This window comes from Nerophis ophidion, linkage group LG11, assembly GCF_033978795.1.
Source record: "Nerophis ophidion isolate RoL-2023_Sa linkage group LG11, RoL_Noph_v1.0, whole genome shotgun sequence".
NCBI classification, from domain to species: Eukaryota; Metazoa; Chordata; class Actinopteri; order Syngnathiformes; family Syngnathidae; genus Nerophis; species Nerophis ophidion.
Genome location: NC_084621.1, coordinates 31,056,109 through 31,082,878, shown reverse-complemented (window position 1 = coordinate 31,082,878; position 26,770 = coordinate 31,056,109). Strand labels below are relative to the sequence as shown.

At 38.6% G+C, this 26,770-nt stretch overlaps 2 protein-coding genes across 6 annotated transcripts; one reads left to right on the top strand and one right to left on the bottom strand.

Moving 5' to 3' along the window:
* gpatch4 (G patch domain containing 4) lies at window positions 1–9,331 on the top strand. 2 transcript variants are annotated; one of them, XM_061915568.1, is made up of 8 exons: window positions 1–77; window positions 3,249–3,327; window positions 3,395–3,468; window positions 3,550–3,642; window positions 6,030–6,149; window positions 6,236–6,354; window positions 7,879–7,929; window positions 8,545–9,331. In XM_061915568.1, the coding sequence occupies exons 2-8, from the start codon at window positions 3,249–3,251 to the stop codon at window positions 9,107–9,109; spliced, it is 1,101 nt and encodes a 366-aa protein (XP_061771552.1). In that variant the 5' UTR covers window positions 1–77; the 3' UTR covers window positions 9,110–9,331. The 2 variants fall into 2 exon arrangements, with proteins under 2 accessions (XP_061771552.1, XP_061771551.1); XM_061915567.1 differs by lacking the exon at window positions 1–77 and adding an exon at window positions 1,565–1,648.
* LOC133561913 (oxidized low-density lipoprotein receptor 1-like) lies at window positions 9,264–26,770 on the bottom strand. Of its 4 annotated transcripts, none has more exons than XM_061915572.1 (8): window positions 26,601–26,766; window positions 25,599–25,676; window positions 25,325–25,405; window positions 21,825–21,932; window positions 21,557–21,751; window positions 15,579–15,748; window positions 11,644–11,760; window positions 9,264–11,501 (listed from the first exon to the last, which is right to left on the bottom strand). In XM_061915572.1, the coding sequence occupies exons 1-8, from the start codon at window positions 26,647–26,649 to the stop codon at window positions 11,445–11,447; spliced, it is 855 nt and encodes a 284-aa protein (XP_061771556.1). In that variant the 5' UTR covers window positions 26,650–26,766; the 3' UTR covers window positions 9,264–11,444. The 4 variants fall into 4 exon arrangements, with proteins under 4 accessions (XP_061771556.1, XP_061771554.1, XP_061771555.1 ...); XM_061915570.1 differs by having other exon boundaries at window positions 11,639–11,760; window positions 26,601–26,762; XM_061915571.1 differs by lacking the exon at window positions 25,325–25,405 and having other exon boundaries at window positions 11,639–11,760; window positions 26,601–26,767.

The following is a 26,770-nucleotide window of genomic DNA, read 5'->3' as shown; positions in this document are numbered from 1 at the left end:
CCACCCTTTATAAGCCAGCCTCTTCTGTTTATCCTTTCTGGGACTCTAATTTGCTCACATGCAACAACTTACGTCAGGTATGTTTTTCTCGCTAGCTCATTAGCGAAGCCACCTTGTCATCTTTAGCTCACATGCTAACCATCTTTGTTTTTACTTTTTGTGCCATTGTGCCAAGTCTTAGTTCTTTATATTTCCTAGCTTTCACGCTAGCGTCTTTTTGTTTCCCTATTTATTAGCTCCAGTGTTTTTGTTCAGAGTTCACCTTTTGTTAATAAATTTGTTAGATCCTACCTTTGTTGTGTTCTTCGTTTGACGCATCTTCGAGGGAATCGAACCCGGACCACACTGCCGAACCGGCGTTACAATAGGAAGCTTACAGTCGTTACTTCTTCGATCTGCAACCGTGGTGAACTATGTCCCGTGTAGTATTACCGACGCTGCGTTGCTTGTTAGTGCCGGAGCTCTTTTTACACTTTTTTCTACCTGCCGGCGGAAACAGAACTGCCCGTAACCATAGCAACCGGAAACCATAGCAACCGAAGCCATAGCAAAGGTTAAACAACTTAAAAAAACACATTTCACCTTCCCAAGCGACACGTATGAAATATAATAAGAATAATAATAATCCCTTAACAGAAATTATTTCCTATCTGTAGAATTTAAAGGAACAATTACATAAATATGCAAACTTTCAGAACAATATTATTATATTGTGAGTGCATGTGCCTCACAATATTAAGGTCCTGAGTTCTATCCCGGGCTCGGGATCTTTATGTGTGGAGTTTGTATGTTCTCCCCGTGACTGCATGGGTTCCCTCTCGGTACTCCGGCTTCCTCCCACCTCCAAAGACGTGCACCTGGAGATAGGTTAATTGGCAACACTAAAAATTGGCCCTAGTGTGTGAAAAGAATGTGATTGTGAAAGTTGTCTGGCGACTTGTGTACCCCGCCTTCCGCCCGAATACAGTTGAGATAGGCTCCAGCACCCCTGCGACAAGCAGTAGAAAATAGACTCAGAACACATAGTATACATATTTTAAAAAGGCTGGGTTTTGACAGTCTATTTAGGAAACTTATATTAAAAACTATTTGTCAAAATGTGTACAAGGCGTAATGTATTTTTGTCTTGAAAATCAACGTTTACCTTGAAAATTAACGTTTTACTGTCTATTTGCGTTGGCCCTGCGATGAGGTAGCGACTTGTCCATGAATTTACCATGAATTGATTACCGTGGACCCCGACTTAAACAGGTTGAAAAACTTATTCGGGTGTTACCATTTTTAGTGGTCAATAGTACGGAATATGTACTGTACTGTGCAATCTACCAATAAAAGTTTCAATCAATCAAAGTGTACCCCGTCTTATGCCCGAATGCAGCTGAGATCGGGACAAGCGGTAAAAAAAAATGGATGGATCAATCAATCAAAGTGTACCCCGCCTTATGCCCGAATGCAGCTGAGATCGGGACAAGCGGTAAAAAAAAATGGATGGATGGATGGATGGGTTAAATGAAAGAATACTGAGTAGGGTTTCATCAAGAAGAAGAAGAAAATGAATAAGAAAAAGAGGAAACCCGGAAGTATACATTGACGTATATCCGGGTCATGGCATCCTCCTTTTAATTCCGCGTGTCAGACTTCTACAAAGGTTTGAATGTTGTTTATAAAACCGCTTTTCTGCATTGGTTTTGCAAAGCTTGAGTGACACTCTAGACGTATAGCTTTAAAAAGTCTACATTGTTGTGGCAATTATGTGTTGCTCGCCATACACATTGAGTAATGCCGTTTGTTACGATAGCAGCCGGCATAATCTCAATGGTTCACAAACACTAAAATGTGCTAAATCCAAATACAAATCTGGTGAAAAAAATAAACTGTAAGGATAACGTAAATGGACGCTTGTAGGGTGGCCAACACTGCATGTTAATTAAAGGACATTTTGCAAGGCGAGTTATTTCTATGAAATTAGTTTTGTAAGGGGGCAACTGGATTATTTTTGTTTGTTGAAGACGTTTAAGAAGAGCCTAGTACAATCTACACACATTATTTTTTATAATATTTGACTTCAACAATGCACAGGTTTTGGAACTATACAAATGTATGGTAAAAGAATGTAAAAAAAAAAAAAAATTGGGGCAAAATAACAAAAAATAATTAATATTTTTACGTTAATGTAACATAACAAAGAAAAAATATTTCTTTACAGACACCTATCCTGCTTAACTTCAAAACTTTAATGTAAGTGTTCAGTTTTTATGATAGAGCAGGTCTCCAACTTTTTATCACTATGATGACTACCTTGACAAAAACAAAGCTCAAATATGTGTCTTTAGTTTATGACTGTCAGCATTTCATTTGTTTAAGAAAAAACTAAAACCTCAGCTTCACTTCAGCAGTGTGGCCATTGTCTGTATGCTATTTTGTGGTAGTTTTTCATTAAATAGACACATGATGTCTGATTTGAACATTTACAAAAATACTGAGAGTTGAAGCAAATATTTGACCCTTTGGTGAGTTACTGTACCTGTTGGTGAGCTTTGCAGTGTCACTATCATAAAGTGTAGTGCTACTATTATGAAGCTAGAGTAGCTATGCCAGCACGTACCTCTCAGACGTGATAGCCTGTCAAACAAAAAGATCTCCGAAATTTCCCAAGTTTTCCTTTTTTTAAAGAAAAATATCATTGCCGTTAAAAGTCACATTTGTAGTCCCGATTGCCCGAAACTCAGCAGTCAACTCCAGCTAGCTAGCTGCAGCTGAGCTGAGCCAGAGTGACTGACACCAAAAGCACCAATGTCATAGTAGTTTGTCCATCCATCCATTTACTACCGCTTATTCCCTTTGGGATCGCGGGGGGCGCTGGTGCCTATCTCAGCTACAATCGGGCGGAAGGCGGGGTACCCTTTACAAGTCGCCAACACAGAGACAACATTCACACACTCGGGCCAATTTAGTGTTGCCAATCAACCTATCACCAGGTGCATGTCTTTTGAGGTGGGAGGGAACCCACGCAGTCACGGGGAGGACATGAAAACTCCACACAGAAAGATCCCGAGCCAGGGATTGAACCCAGGACTACTCAGGACCTTCATATTGTGAGGCAGACGCACTAACCCCTCTACCACCGTGCTGTGTTCCCTGATAATTGTACTCAACAGATGTTTTGAAATTCATTAGAGATGTTTATGTTATCTGCTTTAGCAAAAACACTGTTTTGCTCAATAAGTCGGCCAAACTTCTTCATGTAGATGGCAGAGGCAGTGCAAAACAAAGGACGTGGCATGAAGTTTGCAGAAGAGCATCTTAAGCGCCATGGGTGGGAACACGGTGAGATATTGTATGTTGTCTCATTTCATCATTATAGCGACGACCATTACATGTGTTACATGTGCAGGCAAAGGACTCGGGCGTAAGGAGGACGGCTTATCACAATCCATTAAAGTCAAAGTGAAATGTGACAAGGGAGGAGTGAGTATCGGATGATAACCACACGTTTTTGTTACCCTTGTGTGTGCACGGCGTCTCCTGACCCATGCTGTCTTCTTCCAGGTGGGCCACAAGGAAGGAGAGCAGTTTACCTTCCATTGGTGGGACCACATCTTCAACAAAGCCTCGTCCAGTCTGCAAGTGGAGTCCGATCAGGTCGGTGCTTATTTTGAAGACAATCATACAATATTTTCTTTGTTCCAAACACGGGTATTATTTCAGAGATGTTAAGCAACTTACATTATGGAACATCACATGTTTATAGTTGAACAAATCAACATGTCTGTAAAGCAGTTGGAGGAAATGAAGCTTAAATTTATTCTACTCAGTGGCCTAGTGGTTAGAGTATCCGTCCTGAGGGCAGTAGATTGTGAGTTCAAACCCTGGCCAAGTCATACCAAAGAAAAAATGGGACCCATTACCTCCGGGCGCGGCACTGCTGCTGCCCACTGCTCCCCTCACCTCCCAGGGGTTGAACAAGGGGATGGGTCAAATGCTGAGGACAAATATCACTACACCTAATGTGACTTTAACTTTACCGGAAAATATACACAAAATGATTGCCTGTTCAGTGAAATGTCTGATTTTAAATGGTGGTTAACGTTTAAATCAGATTTTGCAACAGTTTTTCCACAAAAACAATATAAATAATCAGGGTCAAGCTGTCATCATCTTAACATGTTTAAACTGTACAGGCTGAGTGTTCAGTGTCGTTTATGATTCTTAAACTCCAAACTTAAAAACACAGTATAAGCTGAAGTCTTGCAAGATGTTTTAAAAATTCCACTATACTGTGAAGTAAACTTAAAGGGGGCCTATTATGCAAAAATGTTCTTACCTATTGGTACCTGTTTTTGTGTGTTTGGAATCTGCATAAGACTCGAAAATGTAAAAACAAACCTTGGAGGTAGGGCGGAGATATTTATAAAACAATCTTGCCTTCCTTTATACTTCTTCCAAAGTAGACGTTTGGAATTTGCCCAATTTGTAATGTTTTTCCTATTGGTGACGATCGTTGCACTAGTCCACCATTGTAGTCCGATGTTGGAGTCAATAAGTTCCTTCTTTTTCTCTATCCTCTTGTTGTGGGGCAGACTGGCTCATAAATGGACATTCATCCTCTGCTGTTGCCATTTCTAATACAAAATAGCATATAGTTTGAACTTATACCTGTCAGTAAACACGACATGTAAGCGCTAAAAATTACAACATTGCAATGGGGAGAAGACGCAGTCGAAGTGGAGGTACATAAATAAAACCGCCAACAAAACAGTCCATTCTGAAGAGACGGTCAGAAAGCAGCATGAAAACGTCCTGTAAAATATACTCTATGCCACATTTTGGGCAAAGTACCACCATTACATGCTATGTAGACCACAAGGAAGTGTTTTAAATGCAGAAAAAAATGCTCCCTACTTGCAGATATTAAAATAACATTGACATTCGTTTGCACCGTAAACATTTTTTTTGTGCTGTTACAATCTCAGTGTTACTCTAAAATACATTTTCTGACTAGTGACATCATCCATTTTTGACAAATATCACACAGCGTCTTGGTTTGAACGAGTGTCCCCTGCGCTTAGGCGGAAGAGAAAGTAGTTCCCACCAACCGCATTTAGACATAATTTAGACAAGCTCTCAATAATTGTCACTTTCCACTATGTTATTGTTATTTGTATACATGACCTCAAATTATTAATGTACCAAAACATCCATATTTTGATTTGCGAATCAATATTAAGGTCGATCTGGAATTGGAAGTATTGATTGATATGTCAGTATCCACTATGGATGTCAAAAAGAACATGTTAATAACATAAAACCTATAATAGAGAAAAATGTTTGTAGCAGAAAAGAATGGGACATTATAGGAGATATTTTGATATAGTATAGGGGGCTGGTTACGACCAATAAAACATTAGTACCGGTAATATAAAAATTGTAATAGACTCCGGCTTCCTCCCACTTCCAAAGACATGCACCTGGGGATAGGTTGAATGGCAACCCTAAAATTGGTCCAAGTGTGTGAATGTGAGTGTGAATGTTGTCTGTCTATCTTGTTGGCCCTGCGATGAGGTGGCGACTTGTCCAGGGTGTACGCCGCCTTCCGCCCGATTGTAGCTGAGATAGGCACCAGCTCCCCCCAAGACCCCAAAGGGAATAAGCGGTAGAAAATGAATGAATGGATGGATGGACAAAAGAAATGCAGCACAAACAGGTGTTACAAGTTTGGGGAGATTTTGAGAAGGTGGGTGGGCTGGTTATGAATAATACAACGTTAACAGAAAAACTGGAATAGACAAAAACAAATTTGCAGCCAAACGGATTTGACAAGTTTGGGGAGATTTTGAAAAGGTGGGTGGGCTGGATTAAGTCAGTCAGAAAATGTATTATGAAATAACTTCAAAACTATAACTGCACAAATTATTAAAAACAAATGTTCATTAAAATGTGCAAAATTAAGGGGGGCCAAAATGTATTTTATGTCATTGAGCTAGGCAAAGAAGTCTTCAGATGATTGAGTGGTCTTCTGTTTGGTCCAGGATGGCATTGCTTTGAAGAAGAGGTCAGAAGACGGGGAAGAAGAAGACGGAATGATTTCAAACAAGAAGCCCCGCAAGGCCACGCTGGCTAAAGACAAACTTTACGGATGCTTTGTCAAGGTACTACTGTGTTTGTTTTTGTTCACAGTTTCCTCCCGAAGAGACAAACGAAGGACATTGTGATGATGAATTTGTCCTTTCTTTAGTCAGCCACTCTGCTGTCAGGTCAGGAGCAACCGGAGCCCAGGTCCTCCAAGTCCAGCGACATCAGCAGCAGCTCGGACGAGGACGATGACCAAAAACTGGACCTGTCCAGTACCACTCAGTGAGAACTGATTTTTGTCTAGAGAAAGCGCAAGTTCAGCAATGCATCTGTTTCATTATGTTTGTGTTTGACTGCTGCACTGCTTGCTTTGTAATCTCTCAAAACAGAAAGAAAACACTTTATATTCGCCTTGTCCATTTTTAGGCAATCTTTTCCAGATTTCACTGGATTGTTATGGCCTAAAATGACAGCTTATGCCGCAGCTTTTACACAAACTTGCAGCAAAATTAGCAAATGTTTTGCAATAACATTTGCAACATTAGCATTATCCTGAGATTTTACAAATGTGTTGTCATTTTGTGTTCTTCAAGTGTTCTTTGTACCCCTAACCTCAAAAAGCACAAGATCAGGTTTTCGAACATTGACAGTAACTGTACTAGGGACACTTGATTAGTTTAGAGCAGTGGTTTCTCAAACTTTTTTCACCAAGTACCACCTCGGAAAAAACTTGGCTCTCCAAGTACTAATATAATGGCCGACATTATGACTAGATAATCAGGTTCATTACTGATCATCTGTTTGTTATTGTTTTATCATGTGGTTTTCTATCTTAAGCTTGAGTATTTCTACTATTATCTATTAATGTTCTGTTTTTTATGAACTTATGAATGTAATATTCATATTATTTAAATGTTTACATTTATTTTATGAAATGGCGTTAATTTTAGTTATTCTCCAGTGTGGATGCCTCAATGGTGGCATTTTTTCTCAAATCCTCAGTGCCATGCCCTGTTTTGTTTTTGCTTTGTTCTCTCAAAAAAGTTTGCGCGTGCGTGTGAATTTTTTCTTCTCTTTTTTCTATTAAGTTTTCATTTGTTCTGCTGTTTTTTTTACAGCACTTTGCGTTTGCTACTTGCCTGTGTATGAAAAATACTATATAAATAAAGTTTTATTTTATTAAAATACAGTAGCGTAGTAGGCCTAAGTTTTAAAAACATAGCAGATGTTTTATTTAACAACAATATTAAATATTTTTGGCAACTGTAACATTAAAAATGTGTTTTCACTTTTAAAAACAATGTTTCAAGGTTTGGCGGTTTTTTGGCAGTGCACCCCAATCAATTACATGTAAGGGAAACTGTGGCTTAGGTTTTTTTGTAAACAGCTGAAATTGTGATTTTTTTAATTAGAATTAAAATTATGTGTGAATGATTATTTTATTTTTAGTAAATACAAGTTTCCTATTATAAGTGCAGCATTAATTGCAGTTCCCCCGGACAGGCAAAGTGTTTCAAAACAGGAGATTTTACTGACAGCATAGTTGTGACGACTTCCGCTAGTAAACATGGCTATATTTTGAGGCAGTTACACTTCCTGTTCCTCACTTTTCACATGTGGACTGAACCAAAAAAAAGTTTATGAAACGTGCCATTACACCCTGAGCGGAGAATATTACAAGTCAAAGACTTTAAGATTAAAAAAAAAATGTTTCCATCTTACCTCAAAGATTAATTCCTTTTAATGCATTTTTGACTATTTTGCCTGACATGAACAATATTTTAACATGTTTGCTGCTGCTTACAGACTGTCTGACGGGGAACTCATGAAAGTTTGTGGAGGCCGTACTGCTCACAAGTAAGTCCTTTTAAAGTAAACAACTGACCTCAGGGCCCACCTTTTCCACTACAGAGGGGGCCAGGCCCACTTAAATATTAACACTGAATTAATCATGTTACTCTTGGCATTCAGTAATTATATCTAACCTACTTACAGTTTGTAACCTGTTAAATGATATGAGAGCATGCGTTAATCCCAAAGATTATTATCAAGGTTTAGGTCAGACTGATTACATAATAAATACTAATCAAATATACTGCAAAAGAAGGGACTCATAAAACTGATGAAAAATACATTTCCATACAATTACCCAGTGTTAAAAATAAATAACTAAATTCATATTAACAAATAAATGTTTCTTAAATGAACAGTTAAAGTGAAATTAAAAAACTAAATTTTCACCACTTGAATTTTCCATGATTTTAGCTACAGACTTCATCTGTTTATTTGATATTGTTATCACTGCCACAAATAATACAAAAGTGTATTACAACTGAAGAATAGATGTTTCTTGTCAGCCCTCTAGGGGGTGCTTGCGGGCCCTATAGTTAAGAAACACTGGGCTACACAACAGAATGTTTAGTATTTTAGGATTTAAGGAATTATTTATGGTGTGCTCTTGTGTACTTTTAGAGGTGCCAGACATGGTTTGACCATGAGCGCTAAGCTAGCCAGGCTGGAGCAGCAGGAGGCCGAGTTCATGGCCAAGTATGGCAAGAAGATCACATCATCACAGGAGAGGCCAGAGGATGTGGCTGAGGAAACTCAGAACAGGAGAAGAAAAAAGAAGCATTCCAGGGAGAAGACTGAAGAAATAAATGTTCTCTCTGTGTTGGAAAAGCCGGGCGTTAAAGTAAAAACAAGGAAAAATCGGGAATGCGAGAAGAAGGAAGTGTCCTGCCCTAAGGTAAAAACAAGGAACAATGAGGAATGCGAGAAGGAAATGTCCTGTGTGGAAAATCGTGACACAAAAATTAAGAGGAAATGTAAAAAGAGAAAGAACGGAGAGTATAAGAGGTCTGAAAGAAGCCCAGAACAGCAGCAGAAGAACAACAACAAAAAACAGAGTGAACCTGCAGAAGAAGATGAGCAGCTGGAGGATGAGGAACAGCCACTAAAGAAGAAACACAGGAAGAGCAAAAAGGAAAAAAACATGTTTGGAATCAAACATCAGCCAGGAGATGCGTCCACCAAATAAGAAGAAAAAGACCAAAGAGTAACGCTTGAAGTGTTGTGACTCAGGAAAAGAGAATCGGATTGTGTCCATCACGACCAATTTTTTTTAGCCTCACTTTGAAGGAACAGAACTTCAAGAACCCTGTGAAGACCCTCAGACAAAGAAAGCAAACCTCCTTTGTTACCACACTTTTAATCAGGCCTGGGCCGACAATCAACTGAACCATAAACGACTAAATTGTCATGTCTGTGTGTTTGTTTTCTTTGTCACTTGCTGTCAAAAAGGATGTCGAAATATTTGCTGCTTAAAAAAGCAACATTCACTTCCGGTAAATTATGACCGAAGCAATCGATCCTGTCTCAGAACCATCCAATGAGGTGTCAAATTTGAAGTCAGGTGACATGGGTCTTGCTAAACAGCATAAAATGGCTGCTAGCTGGTCATAATACAAAATAACTTTTAAATGCATCCCGCTGGATAATTTGAAACTAGAAATGGTTCCAATGGTTAGAATCTGCACTTTTGAGTGACATGCGGGTTACTACAGTAATCACAGGAAGCTCTGCTTCATGCAGACCATGCACAGAGTGGGGCAGAGTGGGCGTAGCAGCAACAAGCCTGAGACCCCGCAATCGCGATTGTCAGACGGAGGTATATTTCTACAAAGTTCTGCAGAACAGGGATTTATATAGAATAAATTGATATATTTGTATCGTTTTGCCTGCATTCTGTAATTTCATGTACAATCTGAGTCTTTTTGAATAGAAAACTAAACAGACCCTCTCAAAGTTTTTTTTTAACTAAATTATATGAGTCAGAATGTACATAAAAATATAGAATGTGGTATTCACAATATTGACTATCAACAATAAAACACTGAATACATGACCGTTGCTCCTCTGCTTCCCAGACTACTTTGATCGACATCTTTTTTAATCGAGCGAGAGCAACGAGGATGTAACAAACACTGTGAAAAATGAACGAAAAGGGTAAAAAAAAAGCATCCACACATTCGATAAAATGTCCCTGTTTTTCAGAACTTTGTTGTAGAAATCTGCATGAAGCAGAGCTTAAAATGTCACTCAAAAGTGCAGATTATAAACATTGGAATCTTTTCAATAGTTTGAAAATGTCCGGTGAACCGCATTGCAATGTTAATTATGTTGTATTATGATCAAGTAACTGCCATTTTTATGCTGTTTTGTAAGACCTGTGTCACGTGACTTCAAACCTAATACCTTATTGGCTTGCTCTGAGACAGGATTGACTTAATTTACCAGAAATCTTGCTTTTTAAAACAGTACATTTTTTAGCCCTGAACTTTTATACGCTGAGTTGTAATACACTGAATTGCCATCCATCCATCAAATTTTTTTACATACTTGATTTTTTTTCAATGAAATTGTCAGCATTACTTAATGTAAAAGAAATTCAGTTCACAATCCTTCCATCCATTTCCTACCGCTTGTCCCTCTTGGGGTCGCAGGCAGTTCACAAAATTCAAACGCAAAAAAATCAGTTACATAAATTCAGTGTCAAAAAAAAAAGCTGAACATTTTTGTGAAAAAGTTATTGAAACAAAATTTAAGTCACACTAATTTGAGCTGACTCATCACTAAGCTACAAGCTAAGGCGAGCAGTGCCAAATGTATTTGTGGCGGGTCACCACAAATAAATTACTGTAAGTATAAAAAAAAAAAAGGTATTTTCCATCTAAAATTGATTAAATCAAGGCAAGGCACCCTTGCTGCTGGAAAAAAAAAATTGCACAACTGACCACATATCAAGGATTACACAACTTACAACTTCTCGGAAAGTACATCTACACAGTACACAACCATGAAATAGAGGAAGTTGGAAACTGCACGAATCCCTAAAAAACTCAAAATCCTGTCGTTTTACTAACACTGTTAGTGGAGATGATTAATTGCTACGGAACACTACATCATGGACTGAGTTACAATTGGGATATAAGAGGTTAAAGGTCGATCGTTGATGACGACGTGCACAGCTGTTGCAACACACCATTTATTTTCCATGTTGTGCAACAACCTTTTGAATTGACCAGAGGAGAATTCAACTCATTTGATGCAGTTTAACACCGTCATAATAATAAATATGCAACTACGTTGTCAGTTTGAATATTTGTAGGGGTTTTAGATTTTATCCATGACGTCACACAGTGGAGACTGAGCTACAATTAGATACTTTGGTATTCTAGTAAACTACTTGCGGGCTAATCGACTACTGCCTTCCAAGATGCATTTATTCCAAATCTGGTTTGAACAAGGCACTCGTTTGGCAAACGTAACGGTTCTTCATCTCGCAGCTCTCTTTGCTCCAGTTAGCCAGCGAATCAGACGGCAGAATCAATGCACAATTGGTTCTGCTGTAGTATTGTGTTCTCCAGAACCTATTCGGAACAGAAAATGGACTCCATTAGAAGTGTTACGGATAGATACACCGATCTTGGTTGACAAATCACGTCTTTTTGCACCCTACATTTATTTTTCACTCGAGCGTATCACTGTACAGTACGTGAGTGCTTACGTCACCGTGAGGTTTCCTCCATGGTGCCACATCCATTGGTCCGTGTTGTCATCCTTCCTCAGGCCCATCCAGTAACCGTGCCTGTTGTCGTTGTAAAACTTTGTGTGGTTTGTGACGAACTCCTGGACACAATGTCAATGTCAGTGCTATAACGTATTCACGTCAACTAACTCCAATAACTTGTAGGGAGTGCTTAATAAATATTCATACGCAATAAAGATTAGCGAAGGATGTATTTTAATGTTGGTTGCTTTTGATGATGCTTATGGAATATTCATGCATATTTAAAGAGATAGTATGCTCACAATTCTATTTAAAATTCACACATGTTGAACTTTTTAATCTGACACTAAACAACGACTAAGCGGATTGGTCCGTGACGTGTTTGCAACCGGACCACACAGAAACATTTTGCATCTGCAGGGTGATTGCTTATAGCTGGGGATCGTAACCTGTTTGACCTCAGAAACCAACTTTTTCACTACGTAGGGGCCCTGGCATTCCAATATTAACACTGAATTAGTAATCTTACCCTTGATTTTGATCATATTCAATAAATATATCTAACCTATTTACAGTATACTACCTTGTCAAATGATATAAAAACATGTGTTAATCACAAGGTTATTTTGAATTTAACAAATAAACCTTGGGCTTAGGTCAGGTTGATTAGAAAAATTAGTCCATCCATCCATTTTCTACCACGTATTCCCTTTGGGGCCGCGGGGGGCGCTGGTGCCTCTCTCAGCTACAATCGGGCGGAAGGCGGTGTACACCCCGGACAATTTGCCACCTCATCGCAGGGCCAACACAGATAGACAGACAACATTCACACTAGAAAAATAAGTACTAACCAAATAATACATTTGCATAGAATATACATTATGTCATGTTAAATTAGAAAACATAATAATAAATGCTTCTTAACCGAACTGTCAATAAAATTAAAGTGCAAATGACAATACAGCTTTACAAATTTAGTCATAAATTTTGCGCTTAAGAAATGTGTCTGACATTCACGCCAGACTTCTTCTGTTTTTTTTATATTATCATTACTGCCATAAGTGGTGGAAACTTGTATTACTGCGGCCTATAATGACCACAGCTGAAAAACAGATATATTACAATCTCGGTGTCGCTCGCGACCTATTGTTAAGAAACACTGCTGTCATCGTGCCGGAGAGCATCTATTCGCAAAGAAACATGCCCAGGGTTGCCATTGCTTCAGCATTACGGTGTGAATGGATTTTTCGTGCTCACTTTTTTTTTGCTGTTTTTATCTGCCACATGTGGAAAGCTGGTCCGTGAAAATAATGCATACATTAAACCAGGGGTCACTAACGCGGTGCCCGCGGGCACCAGGTAACCCGTGAAGACCAGATGAGTGGACCGCTGGCCTGTTCTAAAAATAGCTCAAATAGCAGCACTTACCATTGAGCTGCCTCTATTTTTTAAATTTGATTTATTTACTAGCAAGCTGGTCGCGCTTTGCTCGACATTATTAATTCTAAGAGAGACAAAACTCAAATAGAATTTGAAAATCCAAGAAAATATCCTAAAGACTTGGTCTTCACTTGTTTAAATACCTTCATGGAACTCAAAGCGCTTTGACACTACTTCCACATTTACCCATTCACACACTGATGGGGGAGCTGCCATGCAAGGCGCTAACCAGCACCCATCAGGAGCAAGGGTGAAGTGTCACAACGGACGTGACGACGTTGGTACTAGGTGGGAATTGAACCAAGGACCCTTGGGTTGCGAACGGCCACTCTCCCACTGCGCCACACCGTCCCTAAATAGATGCATTTATTTTTTTACTTTGCTTCTTATAACTTTCAGAAAGACAATTTTAGAGAAAAATTACAACCTTAAAAATGATTTTGGGATTTTTAAACACATAAACCTTTTTACCTTTTAAATTCCTTCCTCTTCTTTCCTGACAATTTTTTTTATTGTAAAGAATAATAAATACATTTTAATTTAATTCTTCATTTTAGCTTCTGTTTTTTCGACAAAGAATATTTGTGAAATCTTTCTTCAAACTTGTTATGATTAAAATTCAAAAAAATTATTCTGGCAAATCTAGAAAATCTTTAGAATCCAATTTAAATCTTATTTCAAAGTGTTTTAAATTTATTTTAAAAGTTTTGTTCGAGAAAATGTAGAAGAAATAATGATTTGTCTTTGTTAGAAATATAGCTTGGTCCAATTTGTTACATATTCTAACAAAATGCAGATTGGATTTTAACCTAAATAAAACATGTCATCAAAATTCTAAAATTAATTTTAATCAGGAAAAATTACTAGTGATGATCCATAAATTACTTTTTAAATTTTTTTCCAAAAAGATTCGGATTAGCTAGTTTTTCTCTTCTTTTTTTCGGTTGAATTCTGAATTTTAAAGAATCGAAATTGAAGATAAACTATGTTTCAAAATTAAATTTTCATTTTTTTTCCCGTTTTCTCTTCTTTTAAACCGTTCAATTAAGTGTTTGGTTTTTTTATCATTTATTCTCTACAAAAAACCTTCCGTAAAAGGAAAAAAAATGTACGACGGAATGACAGACATAAATACCCAATTATATATATATATATATATATATATATATATATATATATATATATATATATATATATATATATATACATATATATATATATATATATATATATATATATATATATATATATATATATAGTAAAGGTAAATTGAGCAAATTGGCTATTTCTGGCAATTTTTTAAAGTGTGTATCAAACTGGTAGCCCTTTGCATTAATCAGTACACGAGAAGTAGATCTTGGCTTCAAAAAGGTTGGTGACCCCTGCATTAAACCGATCCATGGTGGAAAATAGGTTGGGGTCATTTGATCAACCTTCAGGTTGGACGTATGATATCCTGTTTAACACGTCTAAAAAGGTGCAAAGGGGACAAAAGAAGGCCAGAGACGGATAAGGTTAACGGACACTGACAGCACAGAAATGTCCACTGATTTGTTATAAAAAATCACTATTTTGGCACACCTATCATTGGGCAGTTTGGCCCATTCCTCTTTGCAGCACCTCTTAAGCTCCATCAGGTTGGATGGGAATTGGTGGTTTTCATTCAGGATGTCTCAGTACATTGCTGCATTCATCTTTCGCTCTATCCTTACTTGTCTCCCAGTTCCTGCCGCTGAAAAATATCCCCACAGCATGATGCTGCCACCCCCATGCTTCACTGTAGAGATGGTATTGGCCTGGTGATGAGCAGTGCGTGATTTCCACCGAAGAGTTCAATCTTTGTCTCATCAGACCAGAGAATTTTGTTTCTCGTGGTCTGGGAGTCTTTCAGGTGAATTTTGGTAAACGTTTTAGTGGCCAGCCTTCTACCCTCTACCATAAAGGCCTGATTTGTGGTTTGCTGCAGAAATGATTGTCCTTCTGGAAGGTTATCCTCTCTCCACATAGGAATGCTGTAGCTCTGCTAGAGTGACCATCAGGTTACTGGTCATCTCCCTGACTAGACTAAGATGAATGCAGCAATGTACAGCGACATCCTGGATGAAAACCAATGCTTCACATCCAACCTGATGGAGCTTGAGAGGATGCTGCAAAGAGGAATGGGTCAAACTGCCCAAAGATACTGTAGGTGTACCAAGCTTGTAGCATCGTATTCAAAAATACTTTAGGCTGTAATTGCTGCCAAAAGTGCATCAACCAAGTATTGAGCAAGGCTGTGAATGTATGTACATGTAATTTTTCATCAATTTGCCCAAAAAATGTTTTACACTGTCATTATGGGGTATCATATGAAGAATTTTGAAGATAAAAATAAATGTATTTCATTTTAGATCAAGGCTGTGACATCCCAAAATGTGGAGAAAGTGAAACACTGTGAATACTTTCCGGATGCTATTATAATATGGGACCTTAAGTAAAATAGGAATGTCCATCGTACCTGTTCTTCCTGGGAGTCAATCCCCACCAGGTCTGCATCCATCTCCCTGCAGGCTTCAACACTTCCCTTCCAAGTTTTCCAACCTTGGTAATATGGTGTGTCGAGGAAGAGATAACACTTGGAGCGGAACCACAGCCATCCTTGCATGCAGGGCTCACACAATGTTAAAACTAGTGGGAAACAAAGACATTGACACAAATAACCTTTGGATCTTTAATGTGGAACCACCCAACACTCATACGATTCAGAATTCCATCAAACATTTATAGGGGAAAAAGCCTTAACAACAAAGGGTTTTACTTCGTACTAAAGATGTCGCAATCCCGAATATGGGATCGATCGGGCCGATATTTGCCTTTTTTAACGGATTGCCTGCCAAACCCAGCTGCAGCGGTGTTACGTGACTAAGGATTATACTCGCGCTCAGGGAGACCCAAACACATTTGTTACACACATGCAGGAATTCCAGGAGGGTTTCTGTTTTGTCACAATTTTCACCAAGTTTCAAGGACCAAGTCTCTCTCTATCACTGGAGGACTTAAGAAAAATGAACGCTACACACATGAAGCTAAACCACTTCAATGTAAAGTAAAGGAGTTTGATTCAGATGTCGAAACCATCGATATCTAGCAAAATAGCTACTTATAAACAACATTAAAGTGATTATATCGATATTTTTCTTTTTTTTATCAGAGTATCAGTTTTTTGGCAATTTTTGTTACTGTTTACAAAGAGAGGGAGTAAGTCTCTGGGTACACAAAGGCTTTGAAGGCACAACCCAAATGATTTAAGTGGAGGCCAATAGTAGATTTGTTTTTTTAAGTTAATGTGCCCAAGTCACTTTATTTTGTGAAATCAATTGGAAGTAGCATTCAATACCACATGCTTAATACATCAACGGATTTACAACAATAGCAGCAAATAATAGGGGTGCAACGATTGGTCGATACATCGATTTATATTGCTAAAGTTCGAGTATACTGATTTGTTGCCGGAAAGTTTGCCTTTAAAAAGTTAGCTATTGATCCAAGATTGTTTGAAGAGGAAATCAAACAATTTTATCGATACTAGGTGCTCGAGAAAAGTCTTGACAAACGCCACAAGACAATAGTTTAATCTGTGACGTGTGTGTACCTTTAAGAGATGGTGCTCTTGAGTGCAATGTGTGCGAGTCCCGCAAGATTTGGGGTGTCTTTGTGTTCAGTGTTTAAACGTGAGTTGTGGCGGACAGCAGCTCTTGTATGTATGTGTGCTTTCACTCTGAGAGTTTGTTACCCGCTTGTTAAGAAAGCGTTTGAGACAAGAGTGTCATTTACATTTACTGTCTGTCTTTCTCTGCTATGACGACATGCCACTACACAATGATCAAGTCGCAACACAACTTTAAACCACATAAGACGCGGCCGACACAATGGAAGTGACAGTTGAGCAAGTTACCTCGACACACCGACTCTCAGAAATGAGGAAACAAGGGACCAACACCATCAAAAGGATTCTACCCAAAATTAAAGAAATACATTTGAAAATGACTAATACAATATACCCTACTTTTTTTTTTAAAATAAAACTTTAACATTGAGGTTGACGGCTGTTATATCTGTAGAACTGTAGAGAATGTGAATCATTTGTTTGTGGAATGTGACACTGTACTTTTGTTTTGGGAGATCATAAATAAGCTGAGATACAAGAGTGTGGAGATGTCCTCATTTACAATAGAAGAGAACACATTCGGCACATTTATAATTTTTGGTGTGCTTGTCAATATTTTAATATAAAAATTGTTTTAAACATAAATGTCGATTTCTGGAAGTAAAACATACATTTTCACTTTGACTTAAAGGCCTACTGAAATGAGATTTTCTTATTTAAACGGGAATAGCAGGTCCATTCTATGTGTCATACTTTATCACTTAGCGATATTGCCATATTTTTGCTGAAAGGATTTAGTAGAGAACATCGACGATAAAGTTTGCGCGTGACGTCACGAGTTGCAGGGCTCCACACATATTCACATTGTTTTTAATGGGATCCACCAGCAGTAAGAGCAATTCGAACCGAGAAAGCGACAATTTCCCCATTAATTTGAGCGAGGATGAAAGATTTGTGAATTAGGATATTGATAGTGAAGGACTACAAAAAAAAAAAAAAGCGACGCTCCGGGCGGCGGCAGTGTAAGCGTTTCAGATGTAATTAGACACATTTACTTGGATAATTCTGGAAGATCCCTTATCTGCTTATTGTTTTGATAGTGTTTTAGTGAGATTTTAAAGATTGTAAAGACATACCTCAAGGTCGGATGGCTGCGGTGAACACGAAGTGTCTCAGAGAGAAGCCGAGGAGCCAAGCTCACAGCTGCCTTTTAAACAGCTGCTGCAGGACGACGAATAATCCAATGATTTCTCCGGTAAGATATATATCGCAATTTCCCCATCCAAAAACATGCTGGTTGACGTAGAGAAAACATGTTCGCTTGACCGCTCTGTGTTAAAGCTTCACAACAAACAAAGAAACACTGGCTGTGTCTTGGTGCTAAAGACAGCTGCAATCCACCACTTTCCACCAACAGCATTGTTCTTTATAGTCTCAATCATTAAGTTGACACATTGCAAAAGATTCAGCAACACAGATATCCAAAATACTGTGTAATTACGCCATGAACAGAGACGACTTTTAGCCGTGTTTGGTGCAGCGCTAATATTTCCTTACAGTCCATGACGTCACGCGTACGCGTCATCACTCCGCGAGGTTTTCAACAAGAAACTCGCGTGAAATTTAAAATTGCAATTTAGTAAACTAAAAAGGCCGTATTGGCATGTGTTGCAATGTTAATATTTCATCATTGATGTATAAACGATTAGACTGCGTGGTCGGTAGTAGTGGGTTTCAGTAGGCCTTTAATGATTTCAAATTATTAATTACATTTTGGGAAATGGTACTTCTAATTCCTTGACATGTTTTGTTAGTTAAAGACAAAAATGTTGCTCAACCTGGTGGACGTGTGAAAATGTTTAGATATGTTGAATGTGCCTTGATTTGTAAGTACAATTGTACAATAAAAATTAAAAAAACCCACCATCAACGGGGTTAAGCTACTGCTTCTGCACACCCGGGACGCTGTCCGCCATCGGTCAATGCGAGGGCGGAGAACAGATACTTTATTTAGCAGATAAATCTGGATTTAATTAACCTTCTATGATCACTTTTTCAATATTCAAAAAGTTTTCAAAAAAGTGCAATAACCAACATTTTAACAGTAGATTTATCTACTGTGGGTTACTGGACTTTCTTGAAAACTTCTTGAATATTGAAAAAGTGATCATAGAAGGTTAATTAAATCCAAAGTGTTGGTTGCATTTTATTCAAAGAAGATGTAAATGTATTGGCCATTAATTGTTGTTTTGCTGCTTGTTTGTATCCATAATTCATGTATACATTATTCCCCTTACAAGGAATAACAGTAATATAAGAAACCTGCAGTGTGCCCTATCTACTATTTATTTCACTCCCACACTGCTTGATTTTTTTTTTTATTGGCTAAAAAGTTACTGAATCAATTTCAACTCTCTGTATCGTTTTGGATCGTATCAGTCTAAAAAAATATTGCATCCATCTTCTCTCAGAAAATCCAAAAAGAACTTGGTAGTATATGCTACTTTGCTGGCTAGAAGACTCATAGCGCTAAATTGGAAAATTGCGGCGGGGTTGACACACCCGCTGCATTAGAGATTATATTCTTTATTTCCTTAAACTGGAGAAAATTAGGCTGACATTGAACAATTGTTCTGTGAAATTTAAAGAAGTATGGGGTGGTTTCCTAAAATATGTAAAAGAGACTGATATCAAATATAACACCGATTGAAAATTGATTGAAAAGTAATTGGTTGGCCTTTCGTCTGCTTTTGTGTATGCCGCACCGTGTTAGAAACACTCAGAAGTGCAGTTGTTTGTGGTTTCATGTCAATATACAAACCCCGCTTCCATATGAGTTGGGAAATTGTGTTAGATGTAAATATAAACAGAATACAATGACTTGCAAATACTTTTCAACCCATATTGAATTGAATGCACTACAAAGACAAGATATTTGATGTTCAAACTCATAAACTTTTTTTTTTTTTTTTTTGCAAATAATAATTAACTTAGAATTTCATGGCTGCAACACGTTCCAATGTAGTTGGGAAAGGGCATGTTCACCACTTTGTTACATCACCTTTTCTTTTAACAACTCTCAATAAACCTTTGGGAACTGAGGAGAGACATTTTTGAAGCTTTTCAAGAGGAATTCTTTCCCATTCTTGTTTTATGTACAGCTTAAGTTGTTCAACAGTCCGGGGTCTCCGTTGTCGTATTTTAGGCTTCATAATGCGCCACACATTCTCAATGGGAGACAGGTCTGGACTACAGGCAAGCCAGTCTAGTACCCGCACTCTTTCACTATGAAGCCACGCTGTTGTAACAAGTGACTTGGCATTGTCTTGCTGAAATAAGCAAGGGCGTCCATGATAACGTTGCTTGGATGGCAACATATGTTGCTCCAAAAGCTGTATGTACCTTTCAGCATTAATGGGGCCTTCACAGATGTGTAAGTTACCCATGCCTTGGCCACTAGTACACCCCCATACCATCACAGATGCTGGCTTTTCAACTTTGCACCTAAAACAGTCCCGATGGTTCTTTTCCTCTTTGGTCCGGAGGAACAACGTTCACCGTTTCCAAAAAACAATTTGAAATGTGGACTCGTCAGACCATAGAACACTTTTCCACTTTGCATCAGTCCATCTTAGCTGAGCTCGGGCCCAGCAAAGCCGGCGACGTTTCTGTGTATCGTTGATAAATGGCTTTGGCTTTGCAATGTAGAGTTTTACCTTGCACTTACAGATGTAGCGACCAACTGTAGTTACTGACAGTGGTTTTCTAAGTGTTCCTGAGCCCATGTGGTGATATCCTTTACACACTGATGTCGCTTTTTGATGCAGTACCGCCTGAGGGAACGAAGGTCCGTTATATAATCGCTTACGTGCAGTGATTTCTCCAGATTCTCTAAACCTTTTGAAGATTTTACGGACCGTAGATGGTAAAATCCCTAAATTCCTTGCAATAGCTCGTTGAGAAATGTTGTTCTAAAGTCGTGACCCTTGCCCCATCCTTGTATGTGAATTACTTAGCATTTCATGGAAGCTGCTTTTATACCCAATCGTGGCACCCACCTGTTCCCAATTAGCCTGCACACCTGTGGGATGTTCCAAATGTGTGTTTTATGAGCATTCCTCAACCTTATCAGTATTTATTGCCACCTTTCCCAACTTCTTTGTCACATGTTGCTGGCATCAAATTCTAAAGTTAATGATTATTTGCAAAAAAAAAAAGTTTATCAGTTTGAACATCAAATATGTTGTCTTTGTAGCATATATATATATATATATATATATATATATATATATATATATATATACCCCTAATTCATCATTTAAAAAAATCCATCCATCCATCTATTTTCTACTGCTTGTCCCTTTCGGGGTCACGGGGCGTGCTGGAGCTTATCAATTTAAAAAAATATATTTAAATTTTTTTTTTATAAGAATCAATTTAAAAAATATGTTTTTAGTCTATCTTCATGCAACCAGAAGGAGCTTTTCTAAAATGCAACCTGTTTTAAAAAAGTTTCATTTTAATTATTATACCAAATAGTACTTTGCGAGAATGGGTTTGAATTAAGAATAAATTCTGAATCGAGTCGTCACCCCAGGAATCGGTATCGGAGAGAATTGTTCAGTGCACAAAGATTCACACCCTTAACCATTACCATTACCCTAACCATTTTTATTTAATTTAAAGCCAGTGACTGATTGAAATACATTACACATGTAATAACACTGTATTGATGAGCCCAGATGTTATGTGCGAGTCACATCTGCAAGTTTTTTCTGCCTAGATGAAACACGCATAACAGACAACGAATGTGGTTTAAGTGCTATCACCTTTTTCCGAGCAGTGTTTCTTCACTGGGAAACTGTCATACTTTAAGATGACTCCCATGGTCCAGTTGAGACTGTCACGCTCTCTGGCCAGCTCCTTCACTCGCCCCCGCAGCTGGGAGACCTGGGCAAATAGCTGCTGGTTCTCATCGGTCAGGTTGGCGTTCTCTTGCCGCCGCTCCGCCACGACGTCGTTTACTGAGGTTAAGAGGAGGGAAAGCGCTTTACCTTCACTCTCAGAGAGAGAGAGAGGCCTTGCGGGCGGACGTACTGTGGAGGGCGAGGGTGATGATGACGGACATGAGGATGATGCAGATGATGCCCAGGCCGGCTGATGCCATCTTGATGGACGTGTGAAGGGAAACCTTCCCCAAATTGTCTGCCAGGAGAAGAGAAAGGGAAAGTTTGAAGGCAAATGATACTTTTTCATTCACTCTAAAGAAGCAGGGGTGCGCAAAGTTGGCCTAAAGGAGCCATTTCCAGGCTGCAGCTAATGTTTTAGTGTCCCGTGGTATATTCTAAAACCACAATTATAGTGTTATCTAAACTTAACAGTGTTTTGAGATAAGAGCTATTTGTCATGGTTTAAGTTGCAAGCAAAAAAAAAATTGAGCTACAAGCATCGCTGCCACTAGCTGGCGTAGCGACTATTAGAATAAACCCAGTAACATCCGGTCTTAAGTCACCAGCATTAGCTTATAGCTAGAGATCGACATTTTTTTTTTTTGCCAAGCATAAGAAGGAAGAAAATGTGTCTGAAGACAGTGCTGAGAAGAAGAAGTGGATTTTATTCATTGAATCAAAGAAACAAATCATCACAAACATGACAGCGTGCAGCAAGCTAACTTGGTGAAGAAGTTGGAGCATAGCACTGCTCATCTGCCATACACTGAAACAGAATTGGTTGATAATGCCAGCCAAGGACGTTAAAATCATGTCTTAACGGCGGACATGTGTTAATGAAAATATGGAGAAGCAGCTGCAAGGAGATACCATACAAGTCCGCTCTCCAAGATATACGCTGTATATTTTACTCACATTATTTCATAAAACTGTTTGTACTAAATTATATTGTACTGTATTTCTATTGGTACCTTTTCGGAAACATGATAACAGGACATCTGCTGATTGGAGTGAGCATTGTATCGATACATTGGAAGATGTTGGCAGCCGTTCAAGATACCCTAAAGCTGCCGCAAATAATTGAAGGATGGGCAGAGTTGTGGGAACTTAGACTTTAGCGATTTCTGAACCAAATCACAAATTGGATAACATCTCGTAGAAGCTTTCCGCAAGGCGAAATTATGATCAATTTGGGAGCCAGAACGGACAATTAGAGCAGACAAACCCTCGTAATGCGTCTGCTGGCCCCAACCAAAACAATCCTTATCTACAATTTAGCTACCTTTTGCGTCTGATGTAGATTAATTTCAATGGGCAACATTGATTAGCATACAAGTGTTTTAAACTAAAAATGCCGTCATAGAAACAATTGAGCTCCTAATGGGAGAAAGGGAGAGGTGTCTCAACGTATTCTCAAGTTGTTCTTTTTCTTTTTTTTTTCCCAAGATGGCACCTCTGTAGTGGCTGTGTTGGCAGGAGTTCTGTGCTCTTGGGTCGTCATTTTGTGTTTTTCTCTTGTTTTCATGTGTTTTGTATATATATATATATATATACATTTTTTTCTTGCCTTTTGGTTCGGGACCCTTTGGGACTGTGTGACAAGGGGTGGCACTTTCATGACTTCTGCGATGCTCTTTTGTGGGCTTCTGGATCTACCTCCCGGGAGCCTTTTTGGCCATGGAGACCAGCGTCTGGGTCTCTGCCACACCAGAGTCCGTTTGGAGAGACTGCAGGAGATGCAGATGAAGAGACAGGGCTGCAGAGCTAGCACTGTGCGCCGGGACGGACAATCTTCACAGTGTCTTGGCTGAATGAGCAGGTATCAGACACCTCAGTCTCCTTGGACGCATCGTCGCTCATCCATGCAGAGTGGACACTGGCCGACAGCGATCTCTTGGTTGCTTTGTTGGGTCTGCTCCTGGCCATGCTACCTCCACCCCAGCAGACGATGGCGTGGAACACCGCAGAGGCCACCACAATGTATATGTTTCTTTTACTTTTTATTCATAGCTGTATGTAGAAGTGGCTGGTTGCATCAGCTCTGCTCTTTTAATGTATTGAATGTCCTTTGTGTTCTTTGATGTTTCCCTCTTACACACATGTAAGAGGTATGAGTTGTTTTTTCCCTTGGCCTCAGTCTGGACCCCCTCCCCAGGGGCCCAGGTTTAGACCCATTTTTTTTTTTTTTAAATAGGGTACAGAACCACCAATATCAAAGCGTTAACTTTTCTGTTTTGCTTTTTTATTTTGCTTTTTGCGCGATACTTGTACCAAAAGGGGCCGTTACCTGGGAACATCAAATAAAGATCAAAGTTTAGCTAAACTGTTGTATCGTTTTGACTTACGAAGATGGGGTTAAGTTATTTTTACATTTGTACAATAATTCAAAGTGTAAAAATTAGGGAAACCTTATTCTTATCATATGTCATTCACAATCCTTATGAAAGACAAGAACACCTATATTTTTCTTTTTTCATGCAATCTAAATCATAAATAAACAATAGCAAAAGTCAGCTAACAACTGAGTCAATTCTATTTGCCTATTAAAAACAAACACCTCCAACAACGTTTATATACACACTGTAAGAATATACATATAATGTAGTTACAGGCACATTCCTGACAACATGTAATATTTACATATTTTGCTCATTTTAAGCATACGGCGACGTATTAATTACACAGACACATCACGTTTGCTTTTCTCTTCAACAACAACACAACTGATCATGGCAGATGTCATTGATTGATTGATTGATTGATTGAAACTTTTATTAGTAGATTGCACAGTTCAGTACTGCGATGAGGTGGCGACTTGTCCCGGGTGTACGGCGCCTTCCGCCCGATTGTACCTGAGATAGGCATCAGCGCCCCCAGCAACTCCAAAGGGAATAAGTGGTAGAAAATGAATGGATGGATGACACAGTTCAGTACATGAATTGATTAACGTGGACCCCGACCTAAACAAGTTGAAAAACTTATTCGGGTGTTACCATTTAGTGGTCAATTGTACGGAATATGTACTGAACTGTGCAATCTACTAATAAAAGTATCAATCAATCAATCAATCAACATATTCCGTACAATTGACCACTAAATGGTAACACCCAAATACGTTTTTCAACTTGTTTAAGTCGGGGTCCACGTTAATCAATTCATGGTAATGAAAGATTATTATGAAAGATAACACGGACTACATTGGGATTTCATATCTTTAAAAATAGATCGTCTGCGTTAGCGTTTAGAAAAACAATATCGTTAATACTTGGTTAATATTCAGGTCACGAGATGTAAATGGAGTATTGTTAGCACTTTTTGGATGGTTATTTAGAGGGCTTTGTGTACCAAACAGAGGCGCTCCAATTGACTCTATTGTTCACTGACTTTAGCTAACATTTATTTATAATTTAGAATGCTTAAAAAAAGAGAAACATACGTGTTCTTGTCTTACATAGTTATTGAAAACTAAAGGCTAAATCACAAAAAAGTGCAGTTTCCTTCTAAGACTGGGTGCTTTGTTAGGTTCCCATAACAATGTTACATACAATATTTCCAGTGCCGTGCACAATATTGTTATTCCCATAGTTTTGTGTCGTGAAAGCAGTATCTTTTTCAGCACTGTACAAGAGTTGGTCTTCTCCAAAGTACCATGACAGATGTGACGTGGACCGGACGCCTTCTCCTTTGTCCAGACGTCGTCATAGACCTCCTCAAAGTCGCTGTGCTTCTCTGGAAGTGACATGACACTACTTTTAATTTATTATTTATGTTATTTGCAGTGGCTGCACAACATCGCATCTGCCTGTTCAGCTGCGTTCAACTGACTTAAACACAAACCGCTGCCCCCGGTGGAGGGGAGTGCGATCTGCAAGCAGTTTGGGGTTACGCTTTCAAAGCAGGACAACAAGAAAGGTTCTAGAACCTTGTACGTTGAGATGTGGTCCCCACGTCTCCAAGCTGCCCCTCACGTCTTCATAGATAACTTCATCACTGGGCCTGTCTGGACATAGCAAAACATACATCACTGTGGATGTGGTAACTTATGTTAACGTCATCATCTTTTTATTTTTGTTCTATTCACCACTGCACTGTTACTTACTAGCCTTGGAAATATTATTTGTTTATATATTTAATTAATTTTGATATTAAGGTTTACACTGAACAAGAGAGCACAGTCTACCAAGTCAAATTCCTTCTGTGCTACAAATACCACAGCAGGCACAAGTCATTAAAACAACATTGAGAACTTGTTGAATTAGGTCTTGATGTTGACCAACTCAAACATAACGTTGGAAGAGCATGCTTTTTGATTATGTTTCATCAATGTTGGGTTTTGACGCTGATTTGACCATTGAAATTTGGTCAATTTCCAACCAATAATCTACAACACAAACACAATGTTGAAACAACATGCTTTTTGACGACGTTTATTCAATCTTGCTTTCTGATGTTGATTTGACCAATTGAACTTTGGGTCATTTTCCAACCAATATTCTACATATATATAATATATAATATAACATTGAAACAACATGCCTCTTGACGTTTATTCATTGCCAGGTTGTGATGTTGATTTGACCATTGAAATTTGGTAAATATGGTGATTTCCCAACTAACAACGTGGCTCCAACATTGGACATCAACGTTGTCTAAATTTAAAAATACAACTATTTTGCAATGTTGTTTCAAAGTCAGTTTTAAAGGACGCAGACAGTAATCGACATTGTATCAATGTCTTGGCCAACAAAGCTGACTCTGATAGTTACTGATGACTAAACTCCATGTTTTGTCTTGTTTTTTGGTTCAAATATCACCGAGAAAGATTGGTAAATGTCATTAATGTATTTTAAGGTAGCCTCAGTTGACTTCACACTTCAGTAAACACACATCCTCAAAGCACAGCGTATTCAAACACATGACTTACTGTGAGACTTGAACTTGACTGTCACATAATTTAGGTCTTCTTCTGCCATCTTCAACAAATATTCCACTTCATCACAGCCAGCCCCAACGTCAGACCGCTGCGGCTCGAGCTCTCACTGTCTGGTCAAAAATGAAACTAAAATTTAGAAACACATGACAACCACTTCAAAC